This window comes from Paramisgurnus dabryanus, chromosome 17 (assembly GCF_030506205.2).
Source record: "Paramisgurnus dabryanus chromosome 17, PD_genome_1.1, whole genome shotgun sequence".
Classification (NCBI taxonomy): domain Eukaryota; kingdom Metazoa; phylum Chordata; class Actinopteri; order Cypriniformes; family Cobitidae; genus Paramisgurnus; species Paramisgurnus dabryanus.
Genome location: NC_133353.1, coordinates 30,800,091 through 30,815,340, shown reverse-complemented (window position 1 = coordinate 30,815,340; position 15,250 = coordinate 30,800,091). Strand labels below are relative to the sequence as shown.

The window sequence follows — 15,250 nt, the reverse complement described above, 5'->3', positions numbered from 1 at the left end:
AAAAAAGTGGAGTGTCCCTTAAAGAAGCAGAATCAATTTTAACTTGAGTTTTTGTTATACATGAGGTCGTCGTACTTGAACGAACATCCTGTAAGTTTCAGAACGGAAAAGGTCCTTGTTACTAAATATTAACTGTTATTGACACCAAGCCCAGAAAACGCCAGGTTCTGGAATGTACCTAGTTATGACGTAGTAGTCCATTTTCAAAACACCGACTCACATAACATCTCCTTCAATAGCCCCATCTACTGGTTCGTGCAAACCGCATAGCGTCCAAACAACAAACATGTCGTTAAAGACTGCAAATATTGTGAAGTGCCTGGTTGTGAAGAACACAGTCACTGTATAACCTTCTCTCGGAATCTAATATTAGGAATGCTTTCCTACGAAAAACTGTTATCCAATCATGGCAGTGGGCGTTTACTTCTAAGTCTTCAATGTGGCCCGCCCATCAAAACCAGGGTACAAAATGGCCTATTACTTAATGCTTTTGTTGTTTTTAAATGTAAAAAGCATGTGAACGTCATAAGTAGACCTCAGACAACAGTTTTAAACAATAAAAAACGCCAGATTAACTGCACCTTTAATCAACAGTGACTTCCTGGTATTTCCTTTTGGAAATCTCATTTTCAATTTAGTTAAAAAAATTATATTTTGTCTTCAATGTGGTACACAAAAATCCAAATCATCATACTGACGTATTTCTCTACATAAGCTAATTTTGTAAGGCCCAATATATGAATTCAGATGTGCATTACTTCTCTGTGATGACAAAAGAACAGCCCATGCATTTGGCAAAATGAAAGCAGTTAGAAGAAGAATATAAGAAAAGTGGTAATTCAAGTTGTTTTGTTGCGTGTTAAGCGCCTCCTGTCTGCCGTGAAGCACGGCTTGTCTGATTGATATTTGGTTTCTATGAAGGCTCATTTGAAGGTAATGTTTTCCACCTCCATTTGCATCCCACGGTAGCACGGTAATGGCGTACCGGCAAGGGCGTGTGTGGATCAAGGTGACTGACTCTCTCTCCTCCGTGCTGGGCTACTGATGTCTCCCCACAGATGGCCCACTTTCCATCTCCCATCACCATCACATCCCCACTGACTGGCTATGTATAGAGAAGACGTACAGTATGGCTACAGTACAATGTACACTGTCTCAGCTCAGCGGCCCTCGCTTAAAGAAATTAAATATTTAAAAGGACGTAACAGAGAGGAAAAATTACGTTTACAAATGTAAACTTTTGCGCAAACATGCATCTTATTTACTAGCAAACCATTTTATGTGGTGCAAAACGCACCGCCTCCGCCTATGTGTAGATTATGGTAGTTGGATGCATCCTCCTTGACCTAAAGTATTCAGTACCAACACACACATGCATGCCTACTGTATAAATGCATGCATGTGTGCAATAAAATGTTTAGTGAATTTCCTTTTGAGTTTTATTGAATAAATGTATGTTATAAAGATATAACAAGTACATTTGCATTTATGAATTTGGGTGATTCTCTCGAAATTAGAATTATGAGGTGTCATGAAACATTTTGATAAAAAAAGTAAATGCAAAGTAAGAGTATCAAAATAAGAAGCATACAGTTACAAACATCTCTTCATGTACTATTTTGCACATGATTTGAAATGACATCATACAAACCAATTTTGTTTTTTTTCACATTTAAGGGGAAAATTTTCATTACCGCAACGTGTCCATGACTGGATTTGGGTTCTTTGACACGGAAATATTTATAATTAAAAAAAATAAAAAATAAAAAGCTTCAGTGCATGTTATACAATAAACATTTACAGTAAAGAAACATGTGGGGCCCTATTTTAACGATCTAAGCGCATTGTCTAAAGCGCACAGCGCAACGTCTAAATGGGCGTGTACGAATCCACTTTTGCTAATTTAACGACGGGAAAAATGGTTTGTGCGCCGAGCGCATGGTCGAAAAGGGTTGGTCCTGTTGTAATGGGAGTATTTTGGGCGTAACGTGCAGTAAACCAATGAGAGACTCAGCTCTCATCCCTTTTAAAGGCAAGTTGCGCTGGCGCTATGTCTAATCCCTATTTAGATGACAGACTTTGTAAACTGAAAAACTAAGCGGAGGAAGAAGATCCCCAGTTTAAGATTAATGTTAAATAATTGTGTTGTTTTTCACTTGTATTGAAATTGTTATTTTTTTATTAAAAACTTTTAAAACCCGTTTTCTTTTAGTCATGGAAGTAAAAAAGCAGGCTTGTAATTGCTTTAAATGTATGGCTATCCAATATCATCAAAACATAATTTACAAGTATGTAAGATAAGGTTTGTACTCTAAAAATACTTTATTTGTAACAAACAGGAGATAAAGAATTTACAAACGGCTCTCCTCACGTTTCAGCACTTTGGACAGCGTTTTTTTAGCAAAGAGTTTTTTTTAAGCATTTCTTAAAAATGTTTCTCATCTCACCATATCCACAGGTACAGAGTCATCATATACAATAAATCCGTGAGGTAGCATTAAAAAAACATTTAAAAACAGATGCATTTGTTTAAAGCAAAGCATTTATTTACTTACCAGGCTGCAGGTGAAGCAGCTCTTTGCGCCTTCTAACGTCTCATAATTAGTCCTCATTTATGTCCAAGAGACTCAATAATAATCTTTTACATTCAATCCTTTAATCTTTCATATTTAAAAGCATTTTTGTGCTGCTGCGCATTCATGTACTTTGTGATAAGCAAACCTGCGTTGTCCTCCCGTTTATAGGCGCATTTTACTAATGCGCTCTTTAAATAACATAAAACACATTGCGCCATTGACTTTAGACTTTAGACCAGGTTTTTGTTGGTCAATGGCGTAGTCTATTTTAGTTGCCTCAAAATAGCAACGCGCCAACAATGCGCCTGAACACACCTCGTTTTTAGACCAGAACGCCCATGGGCGCAAAAGGGGGCGCAAATGCATTTGCTATTTAAACAACGCGGCGCTAAACGTGAAAATTAGGGTGGAAACTAGCGAAAGACACTTGCGTCGCGCATTGCGCTGCATTGCGCCGGGTGTAAGATAGAGCCCGTGGTATTTGGTGATCATTGGTAAATGAAGAGACAATAATAAGGAATATAAATGTGTCCAAGACCAATTTTCTCATCCTCCGCAAACATTTTCAATCATTGTTTAAGCCCTCAAGGAACTTACATTTAAAAAAAAAAATGTTGGAAGGAACATAATTGACTGTGACACTCAAGATGGCTACCAGGTAAGCAGTTCTTATTTTTTCTCTCCAGATAAAAGTTGAAATTTTGTTTGTCATAGTACCTAGACAACTTTTTAGTTCTCATACCGAAACATGAGTTTGTAAATGCATATATTTAATGTAATATCATGTTGCTGTAATGATCATTTTTTATAATGATAATCTAAAAAATTTAAATAATTCTATAGGAAATATGTTTTATAATCTTATATGTGCAAAAAAAAAAATGGCTTCAAGGGTTTTTAAAAAAATCTGATTTTATCCAAAGCGACTTTATCAGCATTTGTGTTCCCTGGGTTCAAACCCATGACCTTTGCACTGCTAACGCAATGATCTACCACTGATCTTATTTACATAGACTGTTAGATTAAATAGATAAACTTTTTCATACCTTAGGCTTATAAATAATGTAAAGAAATAATGAGACTTCTGCTTCACAATTCAGAACTCAAGTCACCAATGAGCGCAACTGATCCTTTCTCATTTTACAGTAAAACTCACATTCCAGTCTCGAATCCATTCCCCCCCGGTGCAATTTATGATTCCACCCCAGATTTCTCATTTCATCCACTTGCCGTTATTTTTTGGGGGTAATTTTTTACCGTGCCTGCGAAGGGGCCGCCGATCCGGCTCCCTCTCGCTCCTGATAAATAAACAATGCACAGACCTGACCTTTGGGTTAACAGGTTTTTATGCTCGCTCTACTCAGCACTCACACTGATTCAATTACCACAAAGGTTCGGGAGCGTCCATGAATACGGAAAAAGCTTGCGGCCAGCGCAGCAAACCGCCAGAAAGGTGCTCCGCTCTCAGGAGAAATTCCTTAATTGTAAATAATTTTACCACATGAGACAATCAAGTCACCTTGAACGGGAACCACCCCTCCTTACTTCATCCCCGACCGGCTTTTCCTCCGCTCAGCCGCTCACCCTTTCGGCCTGCAGAGGCAAAGTGTTATTTAAGCTTTACTGGTCTGCGTTAAATTCCGCAATTTGAAGGGCTGTTAAGTTTTTCAATTGAAATTTCATTTAAGATGCAGGTGCTTTTGATTTTATTGATGCTTTACTGCTCTCAGGGTACAAGCAAGAACACAGTGCAATAACAGCAGTCGGCCTCAATCAGGCGTCGGCTACAGCTGTAATCTCAGGACATTTGGAATACTTAGAGAGGCCTTTCCTAGGCCGCTATAAATCGCTATAGCAGAAGGGAAAACAAGAGCGCGGACCGCCGAGCCTTAAATCACATTTATAAGGATTTGGTTAGCATAATAATAACACAATCAAGTGACAAGGCAGGGGGGGGGGGGGGTGGTGGTGAAGGAAAGAGAGGATTATTTTTAGCATTGTAGAGGTCCTTGTGACAACACTATAGCTTTGAAGGTTAGCGTGCCTGATGTCAGCCAGGACGGATGTCGGAATTCTAGTTTGGTATGACGATGCCTTGAAACGAACGTCAAATGTAAAATAATGGATTGAAAGAGTTCCTTTGGTTTCGGAAATCTTTGAAACAACTTGTTCCCTTTAATTTCAAGGTGAACCACACACATGCGGATGATTTACCAAAGTCGTAATACACGGGCAGCCGCATGTGGTACAGTAGGTAGGCACTAGGTATAACACTACAACTAACATTTACCAAATAACTATAACTGCATGACCTTAAAACACAACAGAAATCATTGAGGGAAAAGATGGTAATCTGCTAAAATAATAATGGTTTTAAAATCAGCTGTCAGAAATCCTTGCTATGACTGGGCTGGTACCCCTTTAATTAAAGTCGCCATGAAAATAAAATTTAAAACTGTAATTTGTTTTTGAATATTGTGGTATTTTTTACAAATGAATTATCTGTGAGCTTCATTATTATTTAAAAATTCATGTTTCCTCATAATCTTTAATCAAAAACACAAATCTCCTCCCCTTCTCAAAACGATCTCTCTTTACTTTCGGTCATATGGTATGGCAGGTGGGCGGGGTCTGAGAGAAGATCGCTGTGATTAGCAATTAGCAACACAACCCAACTTCAAACAATCCAATCAGATCTCGATAGACAAATCCAAATCCAGCCCTGCCTTATTTCATTTCAGAAACCGTTTCACTTGGATATACCTCACCACGGGGAAAATAAAGACATTTGCAACTTCCGTTTCATGGTGACTTTATAGGGGCCATGGCACAAGAATTTTTTAAGATGTCAAATAAATCTATGGTGTCCCCAGAGCACATATGTGAAGTTATAGCTCAAAATAACATATAGATAATTTATTATAACATGTTAAAATTGCCACTTTGTAGGTGTGTGCAAAAATGTGCCGTTTTGGGTGTGTCCTTTAAAATGCAAATGAGCTGCTGAAGTGCAAACACTGATCACAATGATGGTGGGTTGTTGCAATTGAAACTCAATTGTGCTGTGAATTTTTTTGTTCTGCACACAATTTTTCTCTGCACTAAATGGCAGTGCTGTGATTGGATAGTGCAGATTAAGGGGGTGGTATTATTCTAATAAGAGCTCCTTATGACATCATAAAGAGGGCCAAATTTCAACAACCTATAGAGACAGAGCGCCGATATGCAAATTTGAAAACCACGCCCACCGGGGGGGGAAAACAATCCAACCGTCTCCATTGACTTTGTATTGCGAGAGGCTGCCTCCTTGTCATTTCTGGCTTATAACAAAAAACTGAATAATGCCTAAAAGCTGCTGTGTGACAATATGTACAGCTAACAAGCCAAAGAACCCAGAAATAAGTTTTTTTTAAGCTGTCGACCTCATAAAACGAGCGTTTAAAGACACAAAAATGGAAACAGGCAACTTTTCATAGTAATACTATTAGTAGAACTGCGTCCAATAGGGGGAAACGTAGTCGGCGATCCACTTTATTCTCCTTAAAGACAGGGTTTTACGGCTCGACAGCTTATAAAAACTTATTTCTGGGTTCTTTGGCTTGTTAGCTGTACATATTGTCACACAGCAGTTTTTAGGCATTATTCTGTTTTTTGTTATAAGCCAGAAATTACAAGGAGGCAGCCTCTCGCAATACAAAGTCAATGGAGACGGTTGGATTGTTTTCCCCCCCGGTGGGCGTGGTTTTCAGGTTATGACGCGCGGCGCTCTGTCTCTATTTATGTATGTGCTTGTAGAGAATGGTTTACCAAAACTAAGTTACTGGGTTGATCTTTTTCACATTTTCTAGGTTGATAGGAGCACTGAGGACCCAATTATAGCACTTAAACATGGAAAAAGTCGGATTTTTATGCCATGGCCCCTTTAAAAAGTGCACCGATACAACTAAAAAGTGCATATTAGTACCTTATTTGTATTAAATATCTACATACATGTACCTAAAATGGTACAATATGTTTAAAGAGTACGGCCCCAGTGTATTTGAAATAAGGAATACAGGATCAATAAATCAGACAAGGGAGCATTCTGGCTAAAAAAAGGGTCGAATTGAAGTCTTCGATACAATGATTTTATTAGAAAAATAGTAAAAGGAATCTAAAGTAATAGGACCCTTGCAATTGCCCTTTTAAATCCTTTTGTGTATGTGTCACTCCAAGCACGCAGACTCGTAGACTTTAGCATTTGCAGACAGAGGAAAGAGCCCTTCAACACGCTAAAGTTTATGTTCACAGAACCGCCTGTCAAGTCGAAGGGGTAAAAATTCATGGATGGAATTACATTAAAAAGATGGTTATAAAATCTTAATGGAATGATAAAAAGGAGAGGAATGGGGGCCTTTTGAATACTTAAAATCCTCATACATCTTCACTAAGGAGATTTCTAGGAGTGTTCTGAGATGTGACGGCTAAAAGAGAAGCCGAATTGACAAATCATGATTTTTTTCAAACAAAAAGACGCTTTTTTGGTGTTTTTTAACGTATCCATATGAAATGCCTTAATGTTAAAACCATATTTCTAATAAAAGTTTATTTATACATTTTTAAAGCAGAGAGAAGTGCATATGCTCTTTGTCACCCGAAAATGACAATTCATCAGCATTTACTTTAAAGGAAAACACCACTGTTTTTCAATATTTTATTATGTTCTTACCTCAACTTAGACAAATTAATTCATACCTATCTTTTTTTTAATGCATGCACTTAATCTTTGTACAGCGCGTCGTGAATGTGTTAGCATTTAGCCTAGCCCCATTCATTCCTTAGGATCCAAACAGGGATGAATTTAGACGCCACAAAACACTTCCATGATTTCCCTATTAAAAGACTGTTACATGAGTAGTTACACGAGTAAGTATGGTGGCACAAATTAAAACGTGGCATTTTTTTAAGCAGATAAAAGATGAGAACTATATTGTATGGTGGAAGAGCACTTAGTTTGCAGCACTTCGACCTCGGCGCGCAGTAATATTGATCACTCCTGACTACTACACCTCTCGCTCAACTTTCGTCAATTTTAATACGCCCGAGGTCGAAGTGCTGCGAACCTGTATACATTAATTTGTTCTGATGAACATGAAAGAGGATATTTTGAGGAATGTTTGTAACCAAACCGATAATAAGCCCCATTCCCTTCTATACTAGGAAAAAGAATACTATGGAAGTCAATGGGGCTCGTGAACAATTTGGTTACAAAGATTCCTCAAAATACTGTATCTTTCTTCGTGTTTATCAGAACAAAAAACTTAATACAGTTTTGTAACAACATGAGAGTGAGTAAATAATGAAAGAATTTTAAACTATTTTTAAACTATCCCTTTAATATCATAATGATTTTTGGCATTAAAAAATCTATAATTTTGACCGATGCAATGTATTGTTGGCCATTGCTACATATATCCCCGTGCTACTTATGACTAGATTTGTGGTCCAGGGTCACATATAGGAGCTTGTGCAAACAGCTTCCAGCGCATGCTTTAAACATTTCACACAAAGGTGGACAAATATCTATAGAGGGGATTCCTAAATTAGAGATGAAGATGTGCAGGGCCGTATCAAAAAAGAAAAAGAGCTAAAGAAAATATGACATCCGCTTTTCTCCTCCTATTTCACCTTGCCCATCCGTTCCTCTTCCTTTATCATGTAGCCGGCCACATTATTTTGAAGAATCTCCTCAATTCTTTTCCACTTTTAATTTAGTGCGGTTTTGCCAGGTACTATTTCACATTGATGTGGCGGCAGATGATATGTGTGAGAGTGTTTATTAGCGGAGTCAGGATCCACTAAAACTCGCGCTTTCCCCATAATCCTGCCCCGGGAGCCGATCGTGCCGCAACGAGGGCTCTTCACAGCCCATTTCGGAAAAGAAATAAAGGGCTTTTCTCTTTAACAATAACAATCATTTCTCTCCTTCTTGGTAATGCTCACCTGTTCTCAAAGTCATAGCCCCTGCTGCAAAGGAAACGACATGTAAATAGAAATGGAGACTGATGGTTTGATGACACATGCAGATGCTTTGATTTATATAGCACATCAGGATTTAACACATCACTTGTTGCTAATATTGCTTAAGTGGTGGAGCATTGCGTTAGCGGTGCAAAAGGTCATGGGTTCAAAACCCGCTACCTAGTGGATAATAGCGGAAATTTGGATTGCCTTAAAGGACAAGTTCGGTATTTTACACTTAAAGCCCTGTTTTCAGATTGTTTATGATGAAATAGAACGGTTTTGACTGAAATTTCGACATATGCGGCTGCCCCGAGAATTTTTGGGTGTTTGTGTTTCAGCTTCTACCTTTACAATGGGTTTAATGGTGCACTGGAACAATCCTTCCTAAAATGCATTAAACTTTCGTTTACAAAGACGTGAAACTCACCGAGTGGTCAGGGGTGTTCACTGATATGCTCACACAAAAATCGCTGCAAAAGATGCTTTCCAACAGCTGTTTTAGCATTCGTTGTTAACTTGTGGACCTATTTTTCCAAACGGCTCACACTCGTACATTCTTCCGCTTAGAGCTTGAATAATAGACACTCCAGCCCAGGTGGTGGCGCTAATCCGCCATTGCCAATTGCAAGAATAGAAACAAAGTTCCCGGCGCCGAGTAATACCGTACCTCACAGCACAACTAATACAAGTCAATGGAGTTGGCAAAAACTACGATAAAACCTGTTGGAATGCGTATTTTGCAGCGATTTTTGTGTGAGCATATCAGTGAACACCCCTGACCACTCGGTGAGTTTCACGTCTTTGTAAACGAAAGTTTCATGCATTTTAGGAAGGATTGTTCCAGTGCACCATTAAACCCATTGTAAAGGTAGGAGCTGAAACACAAACACCCAAAAATTCTCGGGGCAGCCGCATATGTAGAAATTTCAGTCAAAACCGTTCTATTTCATCATAAACAATCTGAAAACAGGGCTTTAAGTGTAAAATACCGAACTTGTCCTTTAAAAATGTAAGAATTTATGCCAGGGCAAAGCAAATGACGTCAAGGCCCCGCCCATGCTCAATCATGATGTGACACCACCGTTTTTATAGCATTAAATAACTAAAAACAAACTTATTTTAAAGACAAATTTTTGAATTTACATCATGGTGATAAAATGTACTGTAAATGACAGAAACCAGCTTCGGAAAAAAGATAATTGAAGTGTAATTAAATTGTTTAGTTGACTAGGACAAGTCACGGGGGGGGGCAATCGAGACATTTTGGTTTCACTTTTCAGGGCTTGTGCGGCACGCTTGGCTTCGACCACCTCATCCACACAAAGTAAAAGCTAAAATTCTTTGTTTGTAAGTAACGCGAGAAACAAGTAACCCTGCAAGTAATCTAGAGCGAGTGTCGCTTCGCTTTTGGTGTGCACACACTGTTAGACTAAATGTTAAATGCTTTCTTATTTGTAAGTCGCTTTGCATAAAAGCATCTGCAAACGAATAAATGTAAATGTAAATAAAAACAGGCGATTGTTGAAATGATTACGCAGTAGCTACTGTATTAAAAGCTATTTAATTCAATTCTATTTAAACTACTTTTAAATTCAAGTCATTGACCATTTACGAGACTCTCTTAGGGAAGCATAGAAACTCAGTCAAAGACATAATAGACACCCATAAAGAATACTAATTATACAAAAACGTAAAGACGACGTGCACATACCAAAGCACACATCAGGAAACTGAACAAAGTGTGTCTAAGTGTTACTCAGCTCACGTAGCTCAGCTCTCAGACGGAGGGAACGCTCATCCCAGAAGCAGAAGTTGTGGAGTGCTGCAGGGCATTGTGGGGAGGGAGGGGGGTTTGTCTCTAAGCATGGTAATGAAGAGGTGATGGTCCATAATACTGTGCAATCTGAATGTATGCAAATACTGGCTCAGTAATTATAATGTATGTGCTAATAGGCTGAAGTATAATTAATTTATAACTTAGCAGTGAGTGTCTGTTATGATCCTTAATATGATTCTATTACAGTAATCAGTCCAAAATGACACCGGCAAGGTCGTGTGGAAGAGGCATACCTTTAACTAGTGATCTCTGCCCACTGTCTCTCTCTCTCTCTCTCTCTCTATCTATCTCTCTCTAAACACCTGCTCTTCTCTGCGGGAGAAGACTCACAGAGGAAGTGTCTGACACACAACGCTCTTTGTGTGCTTAATGATTTTTTGTTGCGTTCCTGGTCATTGTGCGGGTACGCGTGCATGGTGGTTGGAAACTCACTGTCTTGCGCGGTGAAAAGAGAGACCCACGGGCTGCTGGTTTCTCCGTGGCTGTTGGACACCAGTAGTCTGAAGTGATACTCCGTAAAGGGTTTCAGCCCCGTCACCACTTGACTTAGGGTGGTAGTGTTGTTGTCCAACCTGAAGACAAAAATACAAATAAATGCACTGACTTGCATGTTTGCGATCTAAATTCAATCACAAATAAGTAACTGATTTCTTTATATTTCCTATTGAAATCAGAAACCATATGTGATCCTGACTGTAAAAATATAACCTTGATATATTTAATATTGACTGAGTAAGGCCATGTCAAAGATTGAAATAAAAGATTGATGGTCCTAATTAAGATGTTTCAAGACGGTGCCCCCTGTGGCAGATGTCTTAGTTTGGTCCTCTTGTGCCAAGGGTTTTCCAAACCCCTGGTGGTTTGCGAGGGAATTGCAGGGGGTTTGTAAGTTGATGAAAAAAATACAATAAAATCATAAAATGAATAAATAAAAATAACACATTTAAAAATAAATACTAACAAAAAAGATACATTTTGATTGTTTAGTTTGTGTTTCATGTGACCATTACAGAGCACTAGAATATATCATAAAACTGAGAATCATGCAAAATGGACAGATATGTTAGCCTGGCTCCGCCCTCCTACGTGCTTCCGCTTAATTTTCATTTCGCTTCAGCAGTACGTCTGGGATGGCTCTATAGAGTTTCTTTTTCTCTTGCAAAAATCTGCAGGACCAATCAGTGAACAGATGGGGGTGGCTAAGAACGATGACGTTGAGGTCGTGCGTCAGTTTGAGTTGTAGTTCAGTAATGACAGTGGAGAAAGACGTGAGAAAAGCTATTCGGTCTGTTGTTGCAAAACTGCCGAATATACAGAAGTTAAAGCCGGAGCAACAACCAGGTTTGCTAAGTTTTGTTGGTCTGATTATTCTGACTTGTTGTTTCTGTCCGGTTTCGGTGCATGATATACGTCACGACCACACGTTAGCGATTGGCTTTGGCAGATCCTGAGTGACTCTGGGCAGATCCAATAGTTTTAAACTTCAACAATGGACCCTCCTTAACGGAAGTAACGCTTTGCAATGGAGCGTGGCCAGACTCTCTGTACAAATGAAATGAATGTACGAGAGTCTGGTTGGACCAGGCTACAGATATGTACCAGTAAAAGAAAATTACCAGATGAAGGTCCAATAACAGGTAATAATAACAATAACTATGCAAATTACTATTGATAAAATGAAAAAAAAAAAAAATTTATAGCTAAACTGCAAATGTGCTATTAAATTACTGAAATATTAACCTACATTTTCAAGGGGTACTTAAAGTAAATCATTTTTGTCAAGGGGGTTCAGCTGACAAAAAAAGTTTGTAAACCCCTGCTCTTAAGAATGCACCCTTTTATTATTTATATAATTTGTTATTTTAGTTTTTATACAAGAAAAGTATTCTTACTTTTTATTGTTGTTTTTATTTTTATTGTAATTGTTTATATTATTTATTATTCTCTTCCCTTCTACCTAATGTTCTCGTGAGGATAAACTTTATAAGAATTTCACTGTAACAAGGTACAATATTACGTAAATCTTGAAAAATCGGGAATATTGAAATAATAACTAGACTTCAGCCTGGACTTCACAGACAGGAAGACATATACGGTACTATACATGTTAAAAGCAGTGGCGGCCGGTGACGACTTTTTTCGAGGGCGCACAATGCGAAGTTCGGCACAACATGTATGTAGTTCGTAATTTCAAAATACGTGTTCTGCACGTCGAGTTATCCTATGTGCATCACGTGTCTTGTCAAAATAAGTGCCTGCTGCAGACGCGTCGAAAGGATTTATGATAAAAAAGACCCTCGCGTTTGCCAAACACTCGTATAATCTCATGCGTAATCAGAGTTTACTGTTAAGGGAGTGTCTTGCGTGTATTTTGTGTACGTGAGCGTCTCTTTTATCATAAACGGTTTTGACGTGTGTGCAGCAGGCACTTATTTTGACAAAACACGTAATGCACATGGTTCACATGACGCAACAAACACATATTTTGAAAACACGAGCAACACACATGACACTCCGAACACATATTTTGAATTTGCGCCCCTTGGAAGAGCAGTCACGAGCCGCCACTGGTTAAAAGTGAATGTACAACTATTTAAAGAGTAAATTAGTGTGTTTGTAAATGAAAAACCACAAAACTCCTATTTTGTATTTATGGGGTCTTTAAAATTATTACGAACATCTCTTCGTAAAGTGCTTGGAAAATCAAATCAAAAGTGAGCTTAACTGTTTGAATGAAGCACTTCAACTCGGTACAACTATGGTAAGATTAAGACGTTATTCCTGTGAAAAGGCAATCTGATATTTTCATTATTTTGATCTGAAAAACTAAATAATCACGCTGAATTAATTGGCTTACAAGCCTTGCTGACTGGGACAAATCTTTGCTGGTTTTTAAGCAGTGTCAACTTCCACACAGCCCACAATCAAATTTACCACGGCGTATTATAAATAAATCACTTGAACAATGAAATACATTTCAAAAGAATCCCGGGAAATGAGGGTGATATATAATACATGCGCCTAGTCATTTATTTATTACAACAGAATGAGAATTCCCCTATTTCTGATTAAACTGCAATTTGCTGTCAGAGAGCATGTAATGCATACATATTGGATAAAACATTTGTTTCTTTTATTCAGAAGCAGATTTTTTCACCAAGACAGCCCCGCTGAAGGTGTATCGCATTCTTGTACATCAGCTCTGCAGCCGGCACTTTCCTCTCTCTACAATCTCAAAAAAGGTACAAAAGCTGTCACTGTGGCAATACCCTTTTAAAATGACACTTTAGTACTTAAAAAGGCCATATTAGTACCTCACAGGTACATATATTTCATGTTATCTAGTTCACATATTGAATGTGTTGAACATCCTGACAGCATCCTGACTAAACCCCTTTAAGGGGTGGTTCACATTTCGCATCTATTGCACGCGCAAATACGTTATTTCGAATGTAGACGTGTGGCAAGCACACTCAAATAGAGAGCGAGGCAGTCGCCACTTGCATGCGATGCGTCACACTCTTTTTTCGAGGCGTGTCGGAGCCACAGCCAGTTAAAAATACTTCAACTTTTTTTAAATGCTGGCGGCGGAAAGCGCGTTGTAAAGAAGGAGGCAAGTGGTGCTGTCCTATTTTCCACGTGGTTTAAGACGCGAAATGTGAACTGCCCCTAACTGTGTTTATTCATCAGGTTGAGGTCATAAATGGTTTAAGCAAAACTTTACAGGCATAAAAACATTTTTGCTCCTTTGTAAACATCTACACCCATGTCCTGTTAGCTATGTAGGCGAAAAGCATTTTCTCACATTGATTTAGGACACTTATCAATGTTTTGTTGTACAATATTATACCCTTTGTTCAACATTTTAGATTATATTGGTGACCTACATGTGTATTTAGCGTGAAAATGTATGCCCGTGTATTGTGAAAGGTCTTCACCGCATTGTTGCGCTGAGCTTACTGGTGAACTTGTGGGGAAGCTGAAGTCCTCATCTGAAGCCGGTAGCGCAGAGGTCCGGGAGCGTTGTGGCGTGCTGGTGCAGCCCAGGTCACCTGCAGTGAGGTAGGGGTGGCAGCTGCAAGCCTAGGGGGCAGGAGGCCATCTGGAGCTGTACGTAAAGAGGAGGCAGAGGTGAAGCGAAGCGAAGAAAAGCTCTGCACGGGGCAGCATATGCTAGAGAACATGTTTTTTTAAAAGATGGTAGAGACTGTGATAGGGTCCAGCTTACTTTATCTACTGTACTGTATCCAGACTGTACCCTTGAAAAAACAATAACACTAAAGAGCTTCTGTAAACCTGAGGCATTCACTGGACAGGTTTTGGATAAACAAAGGTTTAGATTTTGAGTAAAGGCTTTTACGTTTTATACAGTATATACAGTACATATATTATTCAGCCTACATATATTAAATCAGATAAACCATATAGACGTGTAGCCTTGTTACAGGGGTTATTGGGTTTATTTGTGCATGTAAAAAATATTTATTGAAAGCTACTTTTTTAGGTATTATTTGCATCGCATTATCATAATATTATCTGTACATTAATATACTTGGAATAGGCTGTTATATGTGAAATTAGGTAATGTACACCCTTATATAGCCAAAATTGAATGATCCTCATTTTATAACACATCTGTGATGATTCGAATGTGAGATTGGTAGTCGAATCGGGCTTCTTCTATCAAAGAATCGAATCTTTGACTATTGAATAGTACTGACATTAACTAACACTAATAAAGATTAATAAATGCTAAAAACCTACATTGCTTATTGGTTCTATTAGCTTATACATTTACTAAAGTTAACAAGCACAAGCTCATTGTCAAAACTTA

At 38.4% G+C, this 15,250-nt stretch overlaps 1 protein-coding gene across 1 annotated transcript in view; it reads right to left on the bottom strand.

Annotated features, from left to right (window-relative positions):
- The window catches only part of ush2a (Usher syndrome 2A (autosomal recessive, mild)), a 328,961-nt gene that overhangs the window by 140,847 nt on the left and 172,864 nt on the right, over window positions 1–15,250 (bottom strand). Inside the window, exons 38-39 of the mRNA XM_065288316.2 lie at window positions 14,377–14,524; window positions 10,849–10,988 (exon numbers count right to left, since the gene is read on the bottom strand). Of these exons, the coding sequence (XP_065144388.2) occupies window positions 10,849–10,988; window positions 14,377–14,524 (288 nt within the window). The remainder of the gene's footprint in view (window positions 1–10,848; window positions 10,989–14,376; window positions 14,525–15,250) is intronic.